Raw genomic sequence first — 27,042 nt, 5'->3', positions numbered from 1 at the left:
CTGCAATCATAAGAGCATTGATTAGACAACAGCATAGGCGTATGACCACTCGGTGTGTTGTACCTAAAGGCTGTAAAATGGTAAAGTTGGCATTCTCTGCAGTAATGTAATTGCTTGATTCCTCTTCCTGCTGTGTAGTTTACTTATTGATTTTTAAGTGCTTTGGCTTTTTTGTCCCGAAGGGGTCTTTTACTAAGTTACATTTCATCCCTGACTGGTAAGCCAAGAATAACAGGCTCATTTTACAGCTCAGTGCCTCTTGTGAGCTTGACTTCATCTATTGTTTGTCCTCGTAGCTTTAGGATAACACCTTAATCATTTGGGTGCTTAAAGAGACCCTGTCACCAACTTAAAAAAAAAATTAAAAAAAATTATTTTGTATTCACCCGCAGTGTACCTTTTAAACTTATTAGAAGATTGGACTACACCAGGAAAAGACAGTTCCATTGCACGTCCCCCTCCTGTCCCCCTCCTTTCCATATCCTAGCCCTCTCTACCTCTGGGAATGTCTAATTACTCTCTGTAGTGACCTAGCATCTCTGCTTCTCCCCACGCCTCCCTATGTAATCTTTTATGTATGAGCTGGGGGAGAAGCAAAGGGGAATACCATAGAGTGACTGCTCAGTCATCTGGGGCTGCTGGTGTCACATTCAAGATGGTGACGCCCAGCCGCAGTCTCTGAGCTTTTGGACATCTACACATGGGAATTTTTTACAGGTACATAACATGCACTAAATACAATAAATGCACATAAAGTCTTACGGGGATATTTTGTTGAAATTAACAGTCTCGAGTTAGGGTCTAAGATGGGTGTTGTCTACAGGAGACCAGGACTTGTAAATTTTATCAACAGACACAGATGACATAATTTAGTTTTTTCTTCTGGTAGAATGCAGCCTCCATGGACTTTCAGCATAGCCTTTTGACTATGCATACTTATTAACCTTGGTAAAGAAAAAAAAAACCCAAAACAATCCAATGACCATATTCAGTGACATTTACTGAAGCAATGCCACGTAGGACCTGTGAAATAAGCCAAAGTATTTAGTACCTTCAGGTATGGGGAGTATGTGACACTCTACCCCTCCTCCAACAATGCAGCGCAAGATGTGTGAGCAGCCAATTGCTATGTGCCACCTGGGGGTGTAGATAAGAGTCCATAGCTCTCTGTAAGCTCAAACTAGACTGGCCTGGAGCTTAGGTCTTCTCCTTTTGCTTTAGTAGGGGAGCCAAGTATAAGCAGCACAGAAAGAAGAATGTAAGTATAAGCAGCACAGAAAGAAGAATGTAAGTATAAGCAGCACAGAAAGAAGAATGTAAGTATAAGCAGCACAGAAAGAAGAATGTAAGCATAAGCAGCACAGAAAGCAGAATGAAAGTATACTGTAAGCAGCTCAGTATGCTGACATTTATGTGGACCTTTTGCTTGATTCCTCTTGATTCCTCTACAGTTTCACTGTAATGCCAACTTTTAGCAAGGCAGAAGTAGGATGGCCTGTCTTATTGGAGAAAAGATAGGATGACAATTGATCTTGCATATCCTAGTGTTTTGTATATAAAGTAGTATAATTATGAAAAATGACTTAACATTTTGAGTTCTCACTTAATATGTCTCCCTGTCCAATGGAATTTACTTGATTGTGTATTGTGTGTATTTTCCAGACATCTGAACAAGAAACAAAAGGCCTACCAAGCAAAAAAGGAATAGTGCAATCAATAGTTGGCCAGGGTTATCATCGTAAAATAATCTTGGCTTCTCAGTCTGTTCAGAATCTCCTGTACAAGTAAGACTTTCTATTATGTATTTATGTGCCAACAAGATGGTAGAATGGCTGTACATAAGCGTAACCTTTTTGTAGTCGGTGGAATAATGAAACTTAAAGTGGAAGCCAGCCAAAGTGTTTGGCTTGAGGTCCACTACAAGGATACGTACGGTCTTGATGTTTCATGCGGTTTGAACATGTTTGTTTAGTAATTACCTAGCTTTAAATATGACATGGCAAGCTCAATGAAGAAATATATAAAATTCAGGCCACAGAGTTTGTATGTAATGGAAGCTGCGAGTCTATGTATGTATGTATGTATGTATGTGTGTCTCTGACCAATCATAGAAGAAATCTGACCCAACATATTTTCTTGAGCACCTCTAATTAATTGAAACATTTTTTTTTTTTTTACTGTTTGGTGTCTCTAAATATGAAAATGAATTGTCAGCCAATGAGGGATCTTTTGCTTTGCACGGATCTATTAGTCTCCTCTCCTGGACATGCAGGAGGGGGAATAGGTTAAAATTGTGTTTTTGTGCTGGCTTGTTCATTAGTCCAATAACAAACTGTTGTGGGTCAGGCAGGCTTTACTGCCCAACTTCAGTGGTCTGCATAGATTCAGGAACTGACTGTGCAATGTGGAATGAGTGTCTGAATTACAAGACTTCCTGGCCATAATAAAAATCCTTTTGGCCCTGAATTCTGGTAATGCATTTTTTTTCAACAGTACATTTAACTGGTTACCTTTTTTTTAAAAAAAGGAAGGAAGCATTTGTATCTCCTCTTCTTCTAATTTTTTTTTCAGTTAATGTTTCTGCTGTAGATGTAACTTTGGGAGATAGTTTCCCTTTCACAATATTACGTGCTTGTCATGTTTTTCACGATCGTATATCACACAGACAAGTAACCACTTGAGGGCACATCTGTTTGCTGTGTTATTGCATTTCTTACATTAATTTTGTAAGAAGAATGTTGTGCACTTTGTAAACATTCAGATTTGCATGTGTTTGATTTTAGGTAGCAAGTTTAATTTAAATATTGCTAGTTATTGTTTTTATGAATTTAGTTGTTTTTGCTTATTTTAGCGATGGGGAATCCTCTGCAATTCCAGTAGCCAGCATGGAGTTTGCTGCAATATGTTTAAGGAATGCACTGCTTCTTTTACCTGACGACCAACAAGAAGGTACTAAAGAAAATGGTGCAAAGATTATCAGTCAAACAGGCAACACAGATTCTGGTGGTGAAAGCAATGAAGGATGCAGGTGAATACATGTTTTTTTTCTAACCTTTTGCAGGTGTGCCCTACTTAATGAAACCTGTACTAAGAGATGTGTTTAAGCTGCAACTAGTATCCTTTACCAAATGCTATTTGCCTGGCTGTCTCTAAATTGAATACTTTCTGGGTGACCTAACCTGGAACGATTATGCAGGTCAAGGAAGTTGGACTCCCTAATCTGCATGCCATGTATGTAACTTAGAACTGAGGCCATAGGGTGGTCACATTAGCCAGGAAACTAGCATTTTAGGCAAACGTCATCAGCAATGACAGTCTGCATGTTTTCTCGGTTCAAATTCCGTTTTGGTCTCCAGCTGGACATTTATTTAATTTATTTTAATAGCCATGTTGTATCTGAAAACACACAGATATACAACACAAAGCCTAAAGCAAGAGTATACAGTTTACTACTCTATGGCAGCCTTTAAATTTCATTGTTCCTGCATGGCTAAAAGATCAATTTGATTTGGCTGTAAGAAGTTACACTAATATAATAAAAACCAATTGTTGTGGTTTCTAGATTTAAATTATCCCCCAAATGTAATGCTTTACTTATAAGACAGAAGAGGTATAGAAGCCACTAAATCCCGGCAAAACAAATAACTTTATTATGACAAAAACAGGCTATCCAAACATACGCTTTGAAAATATACCTCACCGTTCTGCTGAGGTTTCCAAAATTCCAGCAGTGTGTGGCCCATTCGGCAGCCCTTCATTTGACAAATATTGATTTTTTTTTTTTTAATAGGCTTTTGTCAAAGAAGCCAGTCTGGAAATTCTTGGCAGAACAGTGATTAGGGCCAATAAGCTGCCGTCACTGTTTGGGGTATTCTGACAGCGGCACACCTGCCTCGGTCAGGAAACAATAACCTGGCAGGGAGAGGTCCACCATCCACACTGTTAAAGGAGAACTATGAGGTGAGTGCTTTTCACTCACCTCATAGTTCTAGCCGACCTGTGACAATGAAACTGTCACAGGTCGGCTCAGTAGATGGGGAAGTGACCGAACACATACCGGCGTTCGCTCACTTCTCTATCCTGTCACGGCTCTCTGCCGTGACAGGGGAGGGACTGGATTCTCCCGATCCTCCAGCGCTGATTGGCGGAAAGGACGGGGGAGGGGGCTGGTACAGCTGGCTCTGCCTCTGGATAGGCAGAGCCAGCTGTCACTCACGCAGCTGGGCGGATCCAGACGTAATTGTCGGGATCCGTTTAAGCTGCGGCGTCTCAGTATACCGCGAGCTGTAGCGTGGGTGACGGGAGGACGCTAGTTTGTGTCCTCCCGTTACCCTTAGGAGAACTACGGGGAAAAGCCCTAACCCCATAAGCGTGGATGGGGTGAATCAAACAGTTTTCCTGATTGGCCCACAAGGCTGAGCAAGAAAAAAAACGATCAGTGTATACGGCCAGCCTTACTGTTTACCTTTTGCTGCGGTGTAATTACATTTTTGATTTCTTTACACAGTTTAAAAAGAGTACATTTTAGCAAAACAAGCATTGAATTAGACCAGGCAGAGGTAAACGGAAAACTTTTAAGGGAAAGTATCTCTGAGGTCCTTTTCTTTGTGGAAAAAGAGTTGTTCTGGTAATCCACAGATAACTGGTGTGTTTTCCAATTCAGTGGCAGCAAGCAGGAAAGTAATGTCTCCCACCATGGAGCTAAACACGTTTGACTTTACAGACACAAAGCTGGAATTTACACTAGAAGTTGAAGGATCACATTTGCCTGTGTTACATTTTTGTCATGCACAGCAGACCTCTCTTAAATGGAATGCAATAGTGACAGGTTACATTTGAAAATGGAACATTAAGTCTTATGTCATTTCACTGTGTGCTATCTGATATTTTTTTTTTCCAGCAATAAAAGCCATGAAAGTGATAAATTTGCTCCCGCTCCACCTTCTTCTCCTCTGAAACGGCAAGAGCTTGAAAATTTAAGGTAATTTTTTTGCCTTGGTACATTTGCCTTGCTGTTTTCCAAAACATATGTAAAGAAGATATAGCTGCAAAATGTGCTTTTAAACTGAGTCAAAACAAATGAGCCTTGTGTAAAAGCTGGGTAGGTAAGCAGTGACATCATTTTTATATCTGGCAGTCGGACTTGTTTTTAATCTAACCTGTTTTTTTTTTTCAAACGTGTCTTTATTAATTTTCATTCCACCAACAGATGGATAAAGTAAATCAAATACAAAAAGACAATAACAAGACAGTGACAATTCTCATGTATACATCTCATGGTTACAATGATATCAGACACGTAGACCACAACCTAGCAATGTCAGTTTCTGCATACAACATTTTACATGCATATAGATAATCTAACCTGTTTTAAAAAAAGCTTAGCCTGGCTGCTTAAGATTGCACGTCAGATTTTTTCCCTCTTTTTTCTGTATGTATTGGTCCAATCATGCTTTTTTTTTACTTATGAGGTGAGACACAATCAGCTGTAGATCCTTTTTACGCCACTTAGCTCCCAGGCAATTTGTTCCCCAAGCCCTGTGTAAGCAAGCTCAAAATGAGCTCTGAAATCATCTCTGAATTCATGCTGACACTGTCCTATCTTGAGGGCGGCTACTTTTGTTCCCCATGGTCCCTGTGTGTGTTGTAAAGTAGCCACCGCTCCAAGCTTACTCCCGTGATGGACTACAATCTCACTTTTAGTTTAATCATTTGTATTAAGATTGTAGTCTATCATGGAAGTGAGCTTGAAGCGGTGGCTACTCTACAACACACACAGGGAACATGGGGAACAAAAGTAGCCACCAGAAAGAAGGAAGGACAGTGTCGGCACCAATTCAGAGATTTGAGGATCCACAGCTGAGTGATTCACAAGTAAGATACATTACTGTTAACAATTAAGGTACCTGAATGCATTTTTAAGGTTTAACTCTGGAGTTTAGCGTTACAGAATCCTCAAATCAGTGAACCAAAAATGCTGCATTTTTGGTCCGTTAATTTGTGGACCTATGCTAACATGCAATGTGTGCTGCAGTAATGTCCATTCACCATAGAGAGGAAAAAAGGTCAACTGACTGTCACTGGTTGCTGTCAAAGAAAGTACATCTTTTCTGACTTGAAGATCCACCATATAGCTGGCCATACATAGATTTTCTTTCAGATCAACAAATTTTACCAAGAAGTATGAAGACCTACTAGGGATGCACTGATACTGGGCTTCCTGATTAGCCAGCTTTCCGACTAATCAGGAAGCTTGGCAGCGAGTCATTACATGCTATCTGGCTTCCTGATTGGCCGGGAAGCCGGCTCCATGCTCCTTGGTGACGAGAGACTTACCCCCAGGCTTTCTGATACCGGAAGTTCCGATATAGGATAAGTATCGGGAGCATTTGTATAAGTACTTGCCCAAATACTCGGTATCGATCAATACCAATACTAGTATCTGTGCATCCCTAAGACCTACCTGAACAATTCACTGAAATTGTTTCCATCCAGGTAGACCCTCATACTACACAATTGTAGTATATTCTCTGTGTTTGAGGTCAGCTTTTACATGTGTTCATTTTTTATGTGTTTTGTCATTTGTTTGACCATTATAGTGAAAAAGCTTAATTTAGGTAACACTCATGTAGCTAAGTTTATTGCCAGTGCTACTATTGCTGTTTGACTATTTGCAGAATTTGGATTAGTACCTCTACCTGGATACTGGAGTGTGTGTGTGTGTGTGTTTTTAATGTGCTGCTACTGTAGAATAAAATAGTGGGCTTCACCTTTTTTTTTTTTTCATTGGGTGAACTTCTGGTGATGCAAAGTACACATTGTTGTGCTCTGTACTCATTACTTGGCAAAGGAGAAGCAGCACAGCAAGCCAGTCAGTTTAGCTGCAATGCTTATGTGCTAACAAAGGACCATTATAGGAGGAGAGAGCAGAGTGATGGAGATGAGCTCAGTGTTGTGCTGTTTCTTGTTCGCAGTCAAATTTCAGACAAGAAGCAGGGACAAGACCTTTCAGTATTACTTAACTGCATAAAGGAAAAAATAGGGCCTTTGCCCTGCCAGACAGGGCTGTGCTGTGTAAACTCAGGACGGGATTGCCAGAAATACAAAATATTTGGCAGGTAAAACAGCTCCCATATTTTCATACAAATATTAATATAGCTCCCTCTGGCTTTGACTCTGGCCTGGTACAAGCTTGCAGAAAGTGAAGTCAGCACTGCTGATCTGCATTTTTGTACTGGCTCAATGCCTCAGGAATCCTTGACGCAGCTGGATCAGCAAGATAGCCCAGCAAAAAGCATTTTTAGAAGGAAAGGGAAGCCTTTGCCCTCCATATTTCTCTTATGACAGTTTATAAGTATGCTAATTCTTCATCCAGGAAAAAAAAGCTGAACAGAACTAGTAACGTATACATTTTTTAGAGAAATCTAATGCTCTGTAATATAGGCATGCAGCTCTGTGCTTACCACATCTGTATGATTGCTGATCACACTAAAAGCTGTTTGGCATTTGCTGCCATGTCTAAATGGATGCTAGTTGTAGTTTTAGCTGTGTATTCTACTTTCCTCCAAGCACGGCGTCTGCACTAGACGGTTCATAGCTGTCGGGGGGCCAAGTGTTAGAGCAAGACAATATTCCCACATGGACTGTCCCCGCCTCAGTAGCTGCCAGAGCTTTTCCATTCCTCTTGGGCAACGGTTCAATAAGTCTCTGCATCACCTGGCTGCACTTTGAGATTCCATACGTTTTTAAAGTGTGAGAACAAGCAAGTCTTGTTTGAATAGGTCATGACCAAGTGATCTGATCATGGCAGCCATGGGGCGAAGTAGGGGGAATACAAGTCTATTTTGTTTGCAAGTGGAAGTTCAGTGTAATCCCTTTCTTGCCTGGGAGGCCTGTAGTGCACTGCAGATTTAAGCAGTAAGCTGTAGGCTCCTGTTGGGGAAATTCCTTTTTCAAGGATAGAAATTCCCTTCCGTGTTTTTTTTGCTCACCATCCTCGTTTGTCTGGGATTTCGACAAACACTGTTACCCCTCTGGATTACATCCAGACATTGTGCATTATTAAAAGTTATTAATGTTTTGTGGTTTTCTTACCTTGTACAAATAAGTGTGACAGCTACTTCTGCGTCATATTTCATTGTGGATCTCGTGTATGAGTTTGCCGGAAGGAACAACTTTCTCACCGTTCATTGAAGGACACAGGGCAACACTGTTGCCCTGTGTCCTTCAATGAACGGAGAGAAAAAGATTTTACGGTGAGTACAAAACCCCTATTTTTCATAATTTTGCATAACACTTTATTTGCTAGAAGCTCAAAATGCATAATGTGGTTGTTTTAAAAAAAATACACCAGGGGTAGGCAAAGTCTGCACTCCAGCTGTTGTGGAACTATAAGTTCCATGATGCATTGCAAGGCTTGATTCGCAGAGGCAAAGAGGAATTTATTTTTCTGTTCTTTTTTTTTTTCCCCCAATAAATTTTTATTACATTTTTGATTTTCCATACAAACAAAATAGAAAATGACACATCTCAGCAAAACCATCAGAATGATTGACTGGTACAGTGATGTTAGAAAAGCATCAAGACAAAGTATTTAGGTTACAGACAGTCAAATTCCTCTTCTAAGGGGGGACATTTGAATGAGTTGCTTAGGTATCTTAAGATTGTCCATCTTACGTTGGTTAGTTAGTCCCCCTCCCTCTAATGTTATGGCAATTGGGTCAATTAGGGGGGGCTACAAGGTGCCCCTCAATGACATCTTCAAGTTGAGCATGGAGGGATTTGTAGCTTTACCACACCAAAGTTGCCTATCCCTATAATACACCTTTCATTTGTTTAAGAGTAACTTTGCTCTTACGCTTCTCTCCAAATTATTGGGAGATTACGCCAGTGCACGGGATATCCTGAAGATCAAACTTTGTTCTTCGAGATATATATTTACTTGGCAGTTAGGCCTCCTGAAAATGCATGCTCTTTCTTTAGCTAGGATAGCCTCCACTGTGTGGCTCTTCCAAAGGGTACACACAGTGGTTTTGTATGTATTTTTGTTCTGCATCATGTTCAGGATTGATTATTACAAATAGGATTCCTTTACAGTCAGGTGTAATATTCCATGTATTGAAGAAGAACTCCAGGTAAAAATGTTATTAACCCCTGCATTGGGTCTACCCCTGCACTGCAAGTTTTAAGTGCTTGTTTTGCCTAGGGTAACAAATAACAAAGTGATACTCTCCCAATCCTCCAAGCCAGCCGGATGTGACAGCGCTCACTCCAGCCTGTATCCTCCTGCACTGCAGCGATGGAATGTCCCCTGTCGTCCTCACATCTTATACTCTGTGTATAGAATGTGATGACTAGGGGACCTTAGACCGCTGCAGCGGAGAGGGAGAGAGGCTTCAGGGACGGATCTAAGATCAATCCGGCTTGGAGGATCAGGGGATTTTTTACTTTCATTCTTGACCCTTGCCAAAAACGAGCACTTAATTGTTGCAGTGCAGGGGTGGTTCTACTGCAAGGGTTAATCATTTTTTTTTTACCTGGAGTCCTGCTTTATGCGTTTACCACATTCTAGAAAAATGTGGAGGTCTATTGGTCCGTGTGTGGTATAAAGTAGCCACGGCTCCAAGGACTGCAATCTCATGTTTAGTTTCATAATTTGTATGGAGATTGTAGTCCATCATGGTGAGTGAGCTTGGAGCAGTGGCTACTTTACAACACACACAGTGCCCATGGGGGACAAAAGTAGCCACCCTCCAGAAGGAAGGACAGTGTCTGCACCAATTCGGAGATGATTTGAGGATCTACAGCCGAGTGATACACAAATAAGATACATTTTTGTTAATAGTTAAGGTATTTGAATGCATTTTTAAAAGTTACCCCGGAGTTTAGTGTCACTTTAATGAAAAATCACTATGTGGAGCCTGTGGTGTTCTATAGAATTTTCTCTACTTTACTTTCTCCCGGTGAGAACTCCATGACTGAAGGAGAGGCAGGTCACACGCACTCCAGTCAAGACAGGTACTATGTAATTTCCCCAAAGGAGATACAGGGAATCAATAGGACACCAATGTTTGTAGCAATGTAAAAGATTTATTGAAGGAGGCCGACGCATGTTGGGAATCTGTGTTTTCCTCTTTTAGGGCTGATCAGTAGACCTATTTAATTGAACAAGTTAGATCAGAATAAAGTAGAGTCATGAATGTATTAAAATAATTTTACCTTTTTTTTTTTTTTTTTTTTTTTAAATATCAGTTGGAAATAGGAATGAAATTTTGTATTGAAATATGTGCGAGGTAATTGATCCAGCACCTTGCGTTTTTTTTGTTTTTCACATTCATTCATGCAAGGCTCCACGTGTCTTAAAGCAAGCAAAGTGTAATGCATTCTTCTCAAAAGCCAAGCCGCACTTCCTGGATCTTCATGAAATTAAAATGACTTTATTAATTTAATCAAATACATACCGTGAAACAACATCCAATATCTCCCACGCGTTGCACCGATCCAGGTTGACTAACCCAGGTCAGTGAAACGCATGACAGGTATTCTATACCTCTCATGTGTTTCTTTTGAGAAGAATCCACATGCTGGAGGCTGAGGCGTAACTATCTCTCCGCCACCCATTGTGATTTCTGATTGAAGGGGCCTGAGAATAGGAGCGCTGGACTGTTTGTTCTGTTGGAAAAGTGTAATGCACTTTGTAAAGTACATAGCTGTGCTTTATAAATGTGCATTTTCTTTTTAAAGCAATCGTTCGGCCACAGTAAAGCCATACTGTTGCTTTATAAATGGGGCCCCATGAACCATTTGGCTTTAGAACGGTAGCTTTGTATCGTGAGTAGCATGAGCTGCTCACAGATTGATTTTTATTTTTCAAAGTTGCTGTTTCTTTTCTAAGTGGTTGGAATTCTGTAGTTTGATGTATATGGTATAAGGTTGTGCTCTCAGAATTGTTTTGTACTGTTTGCTTTGCACAGCTCAGTGTAACCTAGCAGCGCTACATCAAACATGCTGCATTCTCTCATTGGCATGTCAGCAGGAACGGAGCTGCTGAGCATTGAAAATATTTTCCCTTTTTCCTACCATGGCTGGAATTTTTCCTCCTTTCTGATCCCAGAATTTCCTTTCTTGTACCCCTATTTTGTCTGCGTTTCAATAGTGAGGCATTAATTAATGACTGGAACTGCTGAGAATCAGCAGTTACCAGCATTACAGAGGCTAATATAACTCGGCACGTACAGTGTACGTGGCCAGTCATATAGCCACTTTGTGACGGGACGTACACTGTACGTCTCCCGTCACGAAGGGGTTAAAGAGTGACAGAAAATAGCTTTAGAAGAGGTTTTGCATGAAAATCAGACTTGATTCAGATTCAATTATTTTCTTTCCACCACAGGGCTTTTCTTTTTGCCACCTTCCTCGGAATGTTTCCGGAAACAACACTGCTCCTTTTTCCCCTACATCCTAGCTTTGATGCTTATTTGCATCATACAGATCCTGTGCTCTGTATTGTGTTCCCCTTTCCTCGCTGCTTCATACATTTTCAGTGACTGGCATTTCCCGTATTAGGCTTTTCTGCATGGATAGCTCTGATTCAGAGGCCCTGTTTACGTGTAATAAACTCTCATTTTATGTGGTGATGCAGAACTGCGGCTTGTGCTCTATAATCCCCCTCCGTCTCTTCATGGACTTAGCTGTTAGTGAACTGTTTGCATTTGAATAACTAATTGAAGGTGTGAGTTTATTGGCTAGCATTGTGCGTCTTATCCTTTGTGACATTCTTTGCCATAATGAAGCGTTTGATATCGTTGAGTCGGCCTAGTCTACATGTTTGCTAATGCTATGTTTGAGAGGAAACAATTCAGGGGAAAAGTGGCAGAATCTAGGAGCATTATTTGCAGCAACTTTTTAGTTGACTACAAAATTCCCTTATGAGTTAGTAGGGAAAAATACAAATGGAAGAAGAATAGCTTAAAGTGTATTTCCCCCTTTGCAGTCATGGTTGAAAAAAGCCCACTATTCACACAACATATCTGAAAATAATTAAATACATTTTTTCCTACCTATTTAGATGTTTCTTTGGTGAAGGCCTTTGTCAGTTCAGTTTTAAAGTGCTCAAAGTAGCTTTGAATCTGCACAAAGTACAGTGAGGGACAGACTGAGCTTCATCTCAATAACCTACAATGCTTCTAAGTTTCAGCCCTTTGTCAGGACAGACATTGTTCAAATCTAGTTAACTGATAATTAAATCTGCCAGCACAGTATAGATAGGGTTAATTAGAGTAAACACAACGTCCCACAAAACATTTACATTTTTCATTCTAAGTTAATTGCCCTCAAGTCTCTGGCAGCCTTAATACAAAGTGTAAATGTACAGATTTAATCTTGGGCCTTTTACACACAGTGTAATGAAGATGCACAATCCAGGGCCCATGATCATGGTCCTGTGTGTGTTGTGAAGACTACTTGTAATTTGAGAGCAGTGAAGGACAATTGTCTGGTCTAAAAAATGTTTCTTTTGTGTTTCTTCATTCACAAAAATGTTTATTGGGTTTTTTTTCAAACAGAATAAGTTTTAAAAAAACAATACGTGACATATCAATACAAATTGAGAATCATACAGGCCAAATAAGTGCTATATGGTACACCTCTGCAACAAAAGATCATAATGCCATAAACATCAAAAGAAATGTCTTGGCGTTTAAAGGGCAGGTGTCAGAACAAAAGAGTACTTGACTACTGTCATCAATACTTAAGACATATGTTTTGAACTTGATGGACTGCATGTCATTGAAAATGAGAAAAGAAAAGGTGGGAAGAAGAAGAAAGGTAAACTAATAAATAAGTAGAAAGGGCTAAGAAAATAGAGAGCGGTAAATGCGAGCAGTGCCGGGGTTCCCCGCCAATGTCTCACTTAGGAAACCACGTGAGTCTGATCGCCGTCAGACTCTCCATGGATATGGTTGGATGGGCGTATAGTATCCAGGAATCCCAGATTTTCCAGAACCTGTTCTGGGAGTCCAGGAGAATACTGGATAACTTCTCATTAATGAAAAAAAAGTCAATCCTCGCCACACTTCAGCAAAGTAGACAAATTGTTTTTTCCACGCCTGGGCTACAGCTTGCTTAACCCCTAGAAAGATTAAGACTGCCAGTTTGTGTTGAGAGACAGTAAGGGACTCGGGTCAAAAGTGCAAACCACGGATCCCTGATAACCTGTGTGTGGAAAAAAGACGCCGCAACATACGGAACGTTTGTGTCCAGAGTTTACCAATCATGGGACAGGGCCATCAAATATGTAATACATCTCCGGTTACAGGACAACCATGGAAACAAATACTCGAGTGTTGGGGGCCTAGATCGGCCAGTCTGGTGGGGACCATGTACCATTACATTAAAGAGTTGTATGCAGTTTTCATGAAAGTAATGTTGATGCTGCAGGTAGCCCCCGTTGTCCATATCTGCTGCCCTTCCTCCTCATATTTACAATCTTGGAGATCCCGTTCCCACCTCTGGACAGTAGCAAATCATCTGCAAATAAATTAAGTTTGAATTCAGTCTCCCCCCACCACAACGCCATTGATTTTTGGATCTTGTTGCAACAATTGAGCGAGAGGTTCAATCGCTAGAACAAAGAGGATTGGGAGAAAGGGGACAACACAACCCTGCATCGTTCCCCGTAAAATGGGGGAATGTCTGGAGAAATCGTATGGCGGCTGAGGGACCACTGTAAAGGGCTTTAAGCCACGTCAAAAAAGTTCCAAGAAATCCCCATTTGCCCAACACATAGTATAGGTCAGGGGAGCCCACTATTTTTCGTCTGGAGATCTACTTTTCAAATGACGAGCTCATTGAGATCTACCAACGAAAAATCACCTGCATTCAGGGGCGGGAGGGGGTGTAGGCTGCGCAGGCAGGCCCCTCGCCCACAGTGCGATCGCCTGCATTAGTACCTGTGTTCCAGTCCAGTGCGAGCCGCAAAAATGCTGCGAGCACTATTTTTGCAGATCGCACTGGACCGGAATGCAGGCACTAATGTGCCTGCGTTCCGAGTGCGGGCGATCGCACTGTGGGCGATGCCATTGACTTCAGTACAGCTCCACACCCCCTCCGGCACCGGAATGCAGGGAGTCGGCCTGCTTACATTCCAGTGCATTCCAGTAAATTACAGGTCCCGGCGTCCTGTCCTCCCGTGGTGCTCGTGTGGCCGACGTTGCACATGGGGTGTTCTGCACCTCTCCATCTGCAGTGTCTGACATTTCTGCATTAGTTAGTGACAGCGGCTCCGTCCTCCGCCCTCCCCCGCCGCCGGTTCCTTCACTTCTTCTCGGATCCCCGGAGGAGAAGTGAAGGCGGTGGGAGGAGAGGACATGGCGATCTACCAGTGATCGCTACGCGATCGACTGGTAGATCGCGATCGACTGGTAGATCGCGATCGACTGGTAGATCGCGATCGACCTTGTGGGCACCCCTGGTATAGGTAGTCCCAGCAGACTTTCACTCCGACTCTAAACGCTTCAGTTCTGAGGACAATGCCTGGATTTTGTATTCCTTTTTCTGGCGAGAAGCCAATTGAATAAGGTTGACCCGCAAGGAAATCGGAGAGGACACCAACGGACTATTCTCAGAAAAGTAGCGGGTGAGATGAGACCTAACCAGTTGCATCGTGTCAGCAAAATTGATCAAAGAGTAATGTAATCTCCATGTGAATTGTGAAGGGCGAGTGGTCAAGGAGGTACAACAGAGAACAGGGGAATGGTCAGACCAGGAGACTGAAAGTATACAAGATTTAACAACAGAAGTAAGAAAACTTTGTGTGATGAAGATATACGCGAGAAACTATCATGTGGGCAAGAGTAAAAGGTATAGTCCCGGGTCATGGGGTTGTTGTCACGCCAAACGTCAATTAAATGTTCAGACAAAAGTCTGGATGGTAACGCAGTATTGCTACCCGCAGTAGTGGGGCGAGAATGGGCGCCAGATCTGTCAAACTTATCATTTAATACCATATTAGTGGTATTAAATGATCACAAACAGAGTACCCGGCTTGTGCTTTTCCAACAACCCTAAAAGGGGAGAAAAGAAGAGTTTGTCTAGAGTTAGGGGCGTAATAAGTAACCAGCGTTAAGTCCATGTCAAAAATCGTACCCTGAAATAGTACCTATCTACCCGTTGGATCAGCTATCTCCTGAGAGCATACGAAGGGGTATTGTGCATAAATTTCGTTTATCACGAAAAGTCAGATGTCTATGGAGGCCAGGGAAGTCCACTGATTATCGAGGTAACTTCAGGAGAAAGAGATCCGAAGTGCAGCAAAATAGTCAGCCAGCAGAGTCCTCCTGAGACTGTTGTGAGGCCTGCATCCTACCAGAGAGGCTGTGATGCACGCGGGATCGGCGTTCCCAAAGGGGTGTTAAAAGGCATTCATGTTGTGGTCGGGGTGATGGCGCCGTCATGTCGGCAGCAGAAGGTAACATCAAATGAAGCGATTCCAGGAGTGGGCCAGCTTCCACCGGTGAATAAAAGGTATGCGTCTGTCCCTTGTAGACAAGACACCTTAAAAGGAAAGCCCCATCAGTACCTGATCTGATGCTGTAGCAGGTGTTGCAGGAACGACTTCAGGGCTTTATGTTGTTGTAGAGTCTGGGGAGCCAGATCAGCGAATATCTGGTATTTAAAGTCTTGAAAAGACAAGTTGCGCTTCTCCCAAGCTGCCCTCACAATCGCCTCCTTGGTTTTGTAAAAGGTTGGTTTGAGGATCACATCTCTCGGGGAGTCGTCGACCCATTTTGGGCCCAGCGCACGATGGATTCGATCCAGCTCTAGCCGGCCAACAGGGTATCCTGGCAAGACTTCCTGGAACATATTTGTGACCGTAGCATTAAGGTCCTCCACATGATCTGGGACCCACCGGAGGCATATATTCCCCCGACTATTCCTGTTCTCTAGGTCCTCCAGTTTTGTGAGAGCAGATGAGAGATCAGATTTGAGAGAGTCCAGATCCTGTTCATGGGAGTCGATCACAGATATCACATCGTCCATTTTGTATTCCTAGTTTGTCCGTAGCTGTCTGCAATTCCTTTTGCAGCAGAAGATTACATTTCTCCAGGAGTGCTGAATCCCTGCAAGTTACTTCAGGTTGATTGCATGGCAGTGGAGAGGCTGCACTGTCATTAGAGGAGCTGTCGATGTCCGCCACCAGCTCTTGTGAGGAGGGCTGCAGCTCTTGCCTAGGTGGTGAAGGCGCCATCTTGCCCAAGGAGCAGGCCGGGGTAGGAGCGGCCAAGGTCCGTGGATTGGAGCGGTGGGAAGCGTTGCTTTTTCCCATTTTCGTTTTCCCCTCCCTTCAGTTCAGGGTAAGAACGGGTTAGTGCAGGGGCAGAAAGTCTCTCTTGCCAGACAAATTGTAGGTTTCACGTCCGTGTGATGTGGAGCCAAGCTGCAGTGTGGCCATCTTGCTTGGCTGCTCACTAGCACCCCTTCTTTTGTGTTTCTACACACAACAGAGATTCTTAACCCCAGGTCAAGTATTACCTAAGAAAATACTTGCCTACTGCACCTAGTGTACTTACACAGTGCACTGCAGTAGTGCTAGCCGAATTGCATGCTTTACTGTAGCGGGATGTGTATGTGTGTTGGCATTTATTTTATATGACACCCCCAATGTACATACACACCTTACCTTCGCTACAGCACGCCACAGTGTTGGATGTGCTTTGTGGTGCCCTATAGTTAAACAATGCCACAGAAGTGTTTTTCCTGCTTTGAGGACAATTCAAAATTAATACTTTCTTAACGTACTTGCCTTGAAAACCCAACACTTGAAAATCCATGTTGCAGGGTTTGCATTATTGCAATGCACTGTGGTGTTGGCAATTATAGACCATGATATAGGTTTCCCTCACTTTGAGATTTTAGTATCCTACTTATCCAGCACCACAGCTTACATCATTTTGTAAGAAGGAAATCCTCCTGAGTTAGGAAACACTGATGTGGAGCAGACGATGTACAAGTTTACTACCTATGGGGAGCTCAGCAGATATTCTATGAACTGTGAATGGTCTGTTGGGTGAATAAATTATCCTTTCAGAGTGAGAAGCCCTTGTGTACGACTACCTTAAACAAGATTTCCAGAAAATATGATGTGTTCTTGCCTTGATGATTCAAGCCCCCCATCTATACCATGGAGGATCCATGCTGCTTGCAGCTTAAATTTATTTTGAGCGCTGCTGTTTCTGTTCAGATAGATTTTAGCCAGCATGTAAACAGCAGAGCAAGGTGGAGGGAAAAATGTGGTAGAAATCCCCTTTTAAAGAAGAACTCCAGGAAAATTTTTTATTAACCCTCAGTGTGGGGGTAGCCTGCTTGTTTATGTCTAGGTAGGAAAAAAAAGTTATACTTACCCGATGCTGTGATCCGGCTTGTTTTTAGACCGGTCCCTGGAGCCTCTCTTCCCCTTCTCTGCAGTGGTCTAAAATCCGTAAATCATCAACGTCTATACACTGTGTATAGACATGAGGATGCGGAGGAAGATGCTACAGCGGAGGAGGAGACAGGCTGGAGTGAGTGCTGTTACAGCTGGCCGGCATAAAGGATTGGGCGAGTATAACTTTGTTATTCTATATATACCTAGACAAAAAGGAGCACTTAACCCTTGCAGTGTGTGGGTTTTTAAAGATGTGTATATGAACTTTAACTGATAACATTCTGTGGCCTGTGTTGGGCACTGGGCTTGCAACCCCGTATATTTATATAATCCATTATCTCCCCTGTAATCCATACTATCCCTAGATCTCACAGGAACAGGATTGTTTCCCATATAATACATACAATATGTAATTAATTATTTGTTGTACTTTTAAACGTGTGCATATTATTACTGTGTCATAAATAGGGATGCGTCGATACCGGCACTTTTAATTTTTAAACACAAGTGGCTGCCTAAGTTCCCGTTCTTGCTGGGGACCTCTGCAGCCTTCTGGTGAACCATGGGGGCCCGTTTACAGTCCTGGCCGTTTACATCTCCTTCCCAGGGAAATCCCACCGCTTGCTCCCGCCTGCAAGACCCCGCACAGCCCTCTTGAGATCCTCCACTGGAGACATCAGGCCAATATAATGTATTGCTTGGATTTGTAGTACTCTATAGCTGGTTGTCATTCAGCATTAATGTATAATGTATCGCTGGGATTAATGGTCCTCTATAGCTGATGGTATTCTGCATGACTGTATAATGTTTTGCTGCAATTTTTAGTCCTCTGTAACCGGTTTCCATTAGGCAGGTATTGCTGGGATTTGTAGTCCCTCTACAGCTTAGAGTCAGTGGCAGAACTACCAGGATCGCAGAATTTGCAGCTGCGACTGGTTCCTGGCATTTCTCCACTGTCTTAAAACCGTTCGTCTGTATTGTTTTAGAAAAACTGTCACATGACACACACAAAAAAATAAAGGTAATGGTATCGGCGAGTACTTGAGGACAAGTATCTTTTCTCGTACACAGTCTGGAAAAAATGGTATTGGTGCATCCCTGGTCATAAATATTTGCATACTTAAGAGACTGACTCCTATAGTTGCACAGCCTAACTTTAAAGAAAAAAAGGTCTGTGAGATATTAATGGTGTGTCAGAGAAGAAAAATTCCTGGATAGTTAGCGGGGGCACAGGGTTTAGGATTAAGCGATTTGTTAATGTTTCTTGTACTCGGGCTTCTTCTTCTGCTCCAGAAATCTGTCTAACTTTGTTAGGCAAACACTTAACTGATCTGACATTTCATCTTGGAAATGCTGTTACTTAGAATTAACTGCAATCTCCCTCAGACACGTGGCACAGTTCTTTTCATAAAGAGTTTCATGTATATCTGTGTGGTCCTGAAAAAGCAAAACCTAGCCAAATTCTTGGCTTAACTGTGCAGTTTAATGAGGCTTACACAGTAATACTGAGAAATGTAAATGTAATAATCGGGGTGTGTGTAGATAGAGATTGATTTACTGATTTGTAGATATTATCGGAGTAAACAATATACAATGGGCATTACTAATGTATCATCCATGACCATCCCTCTTCTGTCCAGTTGATGTCCACTTTGGTGATGCCCAAAACTGATACCTGTTTGTACTGCTTGTGCATAAACAACATAATTGCTAGCAAGTGTAAAATGTGCTGGATGACTTTAAAGACAGCAGAATTATGGAGCTTGCCTAACTACGTGAATGCTAATAGACTGAACTACTAACGCATTCCGACTACCCCTTTGGCTGTTGTGCATTTATTTTTTTTGTCACTGACCATTAATGGTACCCATTCTCAAGATTTCTTGGATGTAGACTTTGGGGCCTTATTCAATAAAGAGCGAAAGGGTCAAAGTTCTAACCTCTAAATTGCAGAAACCAGACAGAAACTAATCGGAAACCACTCACTTACACTATGTTAAGCTATTTATTGCTATAGGTTGCTTCATTTTGGATTTACCGCTAAGCTCTATGTGTTCTTTATTGAATAAGAATATCACAGATGTTATAAAGCAGAGACTCTAAGGGCTTGTTCACACCGAATGCAGTGCGTTCCAGAGCAGTAGCTCTGCGTTCTGGGGCGGGAGGGGGCGTGGCAGTGCATTGAATTCAATGGCACAACTTCCACGCCCCCCCCGCCCGCAGTTCGATCGGACTCGTGGCCAAACTTTGCCTGTGTTCCGTTCCACTGCAAACGCAAACATTCGGTGTGAACAAGCCCTAAACATTCACCAAACCTTCACTGCAGGTTAATTTGCTGGGTGCCAGTTTTAATTGGCTTTGATTCAGCACCAGTGAATATTTGGTGAAAGTCACATTCACTGCATTGTGAAGATACCAGATAAAGGAATGGGAACAAGTTAAGATCTATGTATAAATTTCAGTTTTTATAGTTCCATTTCCAGTACCTTTTGAGTCATAGGGGTTGGTTTACTAACCTTATAAACACACCATGGACATTTATACACCTCTGTAGTGTGTTCCCTCCCAGCATGATCTATGGGTGGAATCTAAACACCTTTTGTAGTGTGTACACACCCAGCAGGTGTGTTGTGCAAAGCCAAGCATGAATTGCAAGGTGATGTTGTTTAAATTAGCTCTATGTTGTGTTGCTTGCGTTGATGAATGCAGGAATGTAAATGCATGAGCTAACCATTTTTGTCTAAACTGTGAAGCAGCATTATATATGCATCATGTGCATGATTTTTCCATATATGGCATTAGTGGAAATATGCTTTTAGAGACTTTTGGTTGATAAATACGTTTTGCTGTGTGAAAATCACACGCACCTGGTGCGTGCGTGTGTTTAGGTTAGTAAATCACCCCCATAGGCTCTTGCGGGCTGTTCCAGCAAGTCAACCATTTAAAGCCTCTGCTCCACACAGATCTGGTCCTTACCACATCTAATATAACACGGAGTGAAGCAGGATTTGGCGGAGCTCTCAGATGCCCCACTTTAGGGCAGAAGTAAGTATTTGAAGGGGTCAGAGGGTCATTTATTTATATGTATTTTATTTATTTTCTTTCTGCTCTAAAATAGTTTTGTAAAGTTTCCACTAGGGGAAGCAAAGTATAAAATTTACTCATAACTGCTAGACTTACAACTGTTGAGATAAGAAATCCACCACATAAGAAATACATTAATTTAAAGTGTATGTTCAGGTATTACCTAGATTTACCCCTTTCCCTCTACTAGAAATCAATTTCCCTACATACAGTGTGAGGACCGACTCTTGGGAGTCAAAGCAGAAGCATTGTTTTGCTGAGAAATAAATCAATGTATGCATGTGGCGAGGGCCAGAGAAGAGCAGGAATAGGCAGCGTTCTGTAGTCCAGCAGGCAGGCTGCCAACACTGATTGTGATTTCAGAGCAGCAAAACCTCTGTTCTATAAGTTTGGAGCACATTGAATTTCTGACAGGAAAAACAGAAATTCGGCATTTGCAGGTTTGTGAGCCTCAGGTTGATCCTCTGTAACCTCCCCTGGGTCTGTAGCAGTTCCCCTGTCCTGTTGGGGCTCAGATTTGGGCATTGGTGTTTCAGATTGTTAGACCCTAAGAATTACTACAATCCTGTGTCCCTTAATAGACAATAACAAAATGTGATTTTTGTACCTGCCTATAAATCCTTTTTTTCTTCTTTAAGTCCATTGGAGACGGGTTCTGTGTTTTTTTTTTTTTTTTAAACCTTTTATGTGCTGCTCACTTGCAAAACTGAGGCATAACAGTTAAAGGGAGGGTTATGTGGGGGCAACAATTTTTGCTCGCCAGTGCTTAGTCTGTCTGCAGGTGGCAGCGTATAACCAGAATAGCTAAGTATTACATTCCTGTGTCTCTCAATGGACTGGGGGGAAAAAGATTGTGTGTGAGATTTTTTTTTTTTTTTGCCCTGACTTACACTTAATAGATTTCCATAGTGAGAATTAACTGTAAAACAGAATGGTTGTGTAACACTTCAAAGCATGAAGTAGAGCCTGTGAATGTAATAATATACGGCTTCCCCCATGCTCATATATGATTACAAATGTTATATAGAAACAACGTTTTAAAACAGATCCACCTATTGAGAACATTTTTTCAATATCTACTTTACATGTACGTCTTAAACATTTGAAAAGATGATCCATTCCTATTCATAAAGGTAGCAGAGCTGCCTGTTTACCCTACATAGCTCATGGCAGAACTGGAATGAACTTGCTTAATTACTGCAAAACATTTGTGTGCTCTCAGATTGGATGTGACATCTGGGAAGGGACACAGCAGTACTTGTACAAATGGGCTTCACGACCTGTTTGGAGCATAATTAAAGTGTATGCCTCCTGGGAATAGAAGAATAAAGGCACCCCAGGCCTTCTCATGAAATATATGACTTACTGTGAGACCAAGAGTGGGCTTGACAGTTACCAGAAAGTTGCAGCTGTAAAAGCCCACCTACCTGCAGAAGAGTCATTTTCAGTGTTCTCACGAATCTCTTGGCCAGCTCCACGTGAGGCCAGCAAAACATGATCTCTTCAGCTTCCTACAATTTACCTCCCCAGCTTCATGTTTCATTCTGAAGCATTTGCTTGCAACAGTGAGCAGTGCTACTAAAAGCACATTTAATCGCCGTTATTTATTCCTTCCGCTCTTATTTGTGAATGCTAAAAAAGTTTCATTGCTCGGCAGTAAATGTTTGAAATGTGGCTAATCTTAAATTTGCCTTTCCCTGTCTTTAACAATACTGCTATAAAATATATATATATATATATAAATAAGTGTGTGCAGATTTAAAAATCTGTGTGTGAAAATAAACTTTTCTTTTCACACTCAGAGAGAAAAGATGTCTCATCTAGTAAAGCTCCTTAAAGTGAACGCAGCAAATCTTAGAAAGTACCCAAGCTAACAATAATGCTGAAGTGCAAGTACCTGTTGTATATTTTGCATATCAACTATTGCAGTGTTTTTGTCCCTGTGTTCAAGTTTACATTAAAGAGAACTTTGTACCTCTCCCACTGCCCTGCCCAAAAAGAAATCATTTTTCTTTTCATTTGATAAATGTATACTTACTGGTCCTATACTGCCTTTTCATTCCCAGCTCTCCTGCTTTTGAGTGCTTCATGTAGATGCCAGTCATTGTTGCCTCCTGGAGTACTAAAGATCACCTTTTCAGGCTAGGTCCTCTTCACAATTACTTTAAAGTAGACTTTTCTGCTTTTCTAAATCACTTTATCATAAGCAACCGACTGCCATTTCAAAAAAAAATACTGTTTAAACTTTTTTTTCCCCTCTGTTGCATCTAGGTGCTGCTGATCTCCTGCAGTCTATTTCCAGCCCCTTGCTAGCCACTCTCTTTACTGATGACACTGGACCATGCCTGCCTTCCAGCAGTTTTCAGCGGGCTTGGATGCATTCTGTTTTTTAGTCTTTTTATTAGGCCCCTTTGGCCGCTTTCACAAGGGCTGGTCAGCAGAGGATCTGTGCACGGATCCTCTCCTAATCACTGTGGAACGGATATCACCGCTGTGACATGAGACCCCATGTCTGTCAACGGGGAATCGGATGTAAACAGACGTGTGTCTGTTTACATCCGATTACCCCTGATCTGGCATGATCCTGTCCGGTGAAACGGATCTCTAAAGTTGGGGGAACTGGGTGTAAACGGACGCCCATAGACTTACATTGGGCATCCGATTGAAAAACTGACCTGATCAGACCAGCCGTTTGAAAGGGGCCTTTCACATGGGCGGTCCAGCACCTGATTCTAGCCAAAAAACAGAGCAGAGATCCATTTTGCCAGATCAGGGGTAATCTGATGTAAACCGACACATGTGCAGACAGACTTGGGGGTTTGGTAATTGCAGTTCGATGGAGGAAAAAAACTGTACGGACACGGATGTCACAGCGGTGACATTCGCTCCATACTACCGTGATCAGGAGAGGATCCGTGCACGTGAAAGTGGCCTTACTCTCTCATTTCCAGCAAGATGGTTTAAATGCATCTCTTTAGAACTGATGCTGTAAAGGTTGGTAAACCTGCATCATGTGTTGTTTTGCCATTTGTGTCCTATTCGTGACATTTCCCTTCACTTCCAGTTCTGAAGACAAAACAGGAATTAAAATGTAATCTCTCCACAGAATTTTACGTGAAAACTGCAGTGGCCCTGGTCTACAGATGTGTGCTTTTCAAACTCCTTGTTATCTGTGCTTGCGTGCTGTGATACTGATTTGATTCAAACGGTGTTTAAAACTTGTAAAAATGTATTGAACAAAAAAAAACCTCAGAGCTTCTAACCCTTTACTAACAAAAAGTTTTTCCTTATGATGCACTTTAACTTGGATCTTTGTAAACACTTGAGTATAGATAAATGATTAGAGTAGAAGCACACTTAAAAAATACTGAGCAAAAACATCACAGGCCAGTAATCTACATTTGATTAACTAAAATGGACTCTGGTGCCAGTGAAGTGTGAACTCACTCATGACCTTGCTTTTGGCAGTGAATAAGCATCAGTCATGACTTTGGTAAAACAGAGGTGTAACGGTCATGAACAGCCTCATCTCTTCCCACATTAAATTAAATTATTTAAACTTCACTATATGAAACCCTTCTGCATGTTTAAAATGATTTGCCGCCATTAACAGCCCCTGTAAGTGGTTACTGCTAGCTCCCTGAATAAGTAAATGCTATACAGTATCTGTGTAAACGCATTGTACATTCATACTTTCTGCATGCTATTCCCACAATGCTCTGCTGTGGCGTATGTTGGCACATCATAAATAAATAGTTTTGTAAGCACTCCCGACTTAAGAACATGTGAGAAGCAAATGCCTTGTGCAGAGCTGAAGGTGATAAGACCTGAGATTTACCACGTCCCCTTCCTGCATCACACAGAAAACATTCCTGTGAGGAAATCCGAGCCACACATTTACTCCTTCAAACAATCACACAACAGGATATGAGCATATTAAGTTAAGCCAGTGACTTCTGCTCTAGACCCAACAGACAGCCCTTCATTTACTGGCTGCAGCCCTAATTGGAGGACTGCCATTATTTTAACATTCTGATGTTGTGTTACCTAGTTTTATTGTATAATCCTGCAAACTGCTAAGAAAGTCCGTAAATAACATGGCATTTAGTGAAATGTTGAATGCTTTCTGACGAAATTCCTTAGCACTAGTTTATTATGAGGAAGCTGGATTTCTACACAGAGTTTAAAAACGATTCATCTATTTTTGGAATTGTTTGACCTTTCTGACCATGTTTCTTTGTTGAACGTTCTAATCTATCCAGGTTATGGTATATCTGTAAAAAAATCAAAGCACTTGCTGTCCTGTTGAAAAAAAATACAGCAAGTCCAGTTGCTTTGGTTTATTTTTCACAGATGGACCATGTTTCTTGTTACACCCATATTCAGGGTGAAACATGGTCAGACATATTCAGGGTGTAACATGGAACGTGGTTAGATTGAAGACCCCCTCACTTACCTAAATCACAGTATCCCCCCTGGAGACTGCTGCTACTGTTTGATATTGGTGCTGCTGTGTGTAGCATTTCCCATCAGCCACCTCGGCAGAGGGACTTTTTAATGGCATACAAGTGCGATTTGAGTCGCCGCACTTGTAGTCCATTGACACTTCCTCCCTTCCATGTTAATGCATGCCTGTAGCTTGGTACAGACAGGGGTGGAAGGAACAGTCTGCCGGAGCCAGAGTATTGCAGCAGCAACCTACTGATTGCATTTGCAATCGTTTACTGGCTCCTATGCAAAAAAAATAAAATAACTTGGTGTGCTTTTTTTTTTTTGTGCAAAAGATAGAATTTCCCTTTAAAGCAGACCAGTGCTTTGCCAATGGCAGCTCCGTCAGCAGCACACATTTTCCTTTCTTTTACGCCCCTGCAACTACATTAATTTGAATGTAGTCTCAATCTACATTCAAATTAAAATATTTGGAATTTTCTGGTATGTGGGAGCACATGACACACCTTCCTCCCATGTGACAATACTGATGATCACATTGGTGATTGGCGACTGCACCTACAGCTGTCACGTGGGGGTGGGATGAATATCCTCATCTGTGTGTAAGATCTGAGGTATGAATTGACATTGCCAGGCTCTTATTAATATATGTTTTATATATATTAGTAAGAGGCTGCAGTCTGCCTGGTGGATATTTCTTATACACTGTTCATGTGGACATCTATTGCACAGCAAAATTATTTGTGAGTTGCAAAGTTCGATTGCGATTTCGTTTGTAAGAAACAATAGAGTAGTGTGAAAAAGAAAGTACACCCTATTTGAATTCTATGGTTTAAAGAATCGGGACATAATAAAAATCATCTAGTCCTTTAGCAGGTCTTAAAATTAGGTAAATAGTCAACCTCAGATGAAAAACAACACATGACATTTTACACCCTTTCATTACTTATTTTACGAACAGAGTCAAAATGGAGACGCCATGTGTGGATAAAAGAACTACACCCCTACTGCTTCCATTAGAATTAGGAGGCTAAGTGGCCAGATGCTGATAATCAAATGCCCTTGATTAACTGGTTATCAGCTTGTGTGACCACCTCAGCATTGTAATGCGCAATGCACTGTTTCAATGCATCACAACGTTTTGTTTTTTTTAAAAACTTTATTTGAAGTGAACAAAGCGTAGACACCAATCAGTGGTAGTCTTTGGTGCACAGCAAAAACAACTTTGTGGTGTGAACAGAGCACATAGATGTGCCCTAGCAGTTACTGGCATTGATCACTTGCTGAAAAATTCCAGTCACTGCTAATGGTGTGAAGGAGCCCTTATTCAGTTTGTATTGTGGGGGGAAGATGGAAAACCCACCATTTCTCTTATAACTAGTTTGCTAGTATGTACACCTTCCAAATTTTTCATAATCTATTTTCAAATTATATGTTTTTATTGCTGTCTACCTCCTGTCGGGTAGATTTCCCCTCGCTTTCTGGCCCAGTGTCCAAAGCCACTGGAACAGGAAGTGTAAAGGAATCTCTCCAACAGAGACACAATCAGCAATACATTTCTGACAGATGCCTTAATCATTCCCCACCCACACTGCTAACAATAGGTGTTTTATTGCTGTCTGTATCTCGGTAGGAGAGCTTCCTCTTTACTTCCTGCCCTGGCTGCCATTGTCATTGTATGGGAAGTGACTGGAAATCCCCTAAGCAATTACAAAACCCAAGAGTTTCCATATCTCTCCTACTCGATCTAAAATGAATAAAACAAAAACAAACATTTTGATATGAATTTTGCTTTACAATTTTCAAACTACATGCATGCATTATTCTGGAATCCTGCAGCCCTCTGATCTGTTAATAAGTTAATCTTCTACTAAAAGAAATAGGCTGCCATTGGTTTTATCACTGACTTGAAACCAGTCTGCAGGCCAGGAGTCCGGGTTTCACTTGTTCCAGGTCAGTTACTCGGAAAGTACTGATTCCAGAGACAGACAGGCAGTGCTCTGCTATGTGTTGATGGTCATGGACACAAAGTGAACAAAATCAAGTTTGAAAATCAGGGGAATCTGTGTAATTTCAAATATTTCAAC

General features: G+C 41.7%; 1 protein-coding gene across 2 annotated transcripts in view; it reads left to right on the top strand.

Annotated features, from left to right (window-relative positions):
- Nucleotides 1-27,042, top strand: part of CNOT10 (CCR4-NOT transcription complex subunit 10) — a 78,385-nt gene that overhangs the window by 26,564 nt on the left and 24,779 nt on the right. For both annotated transcript variants that reach the window (XM_018566963.1, XM_018566962.1), the window contains 3 exons: nt 1,663-1,784; nt 2,852-3,028; nt 4,901-4,981. In XM_018566963.1, coding sequence (XP_018422465.1) covers nt 1,663-1,784; nt 2,852-3,028; nt 4,901-4,981 — 380 coding nt within the window. The remainder of the gene's footprint in view (nt 1-1,662; nt 1,785-2,851; nt 3,029-4,900; nt 4,982-27,042) is intronic.

This window comes from Nanorana parkeri, unplaced genomic scaffold, assembly GCF_000935625.1.
Source record: "Nanorana parkeri isolate BGI_ZX_2015 unplaced genomic scaffold, ASM93562v1 scaffold993, whole genome shotgun sequence".
NCBI classification, from domain to species: Eukaryota; Metazoa; Chordata; class Amphibia; order Anura; family Dicroglossidae; genus Nanorana; species Nanorana parkeri.
The sequence above is the reverse complement of the archived record's forward strand: the minus strand, read 5'-3'. Positions and strand labels throughout refer to the sequence as shown.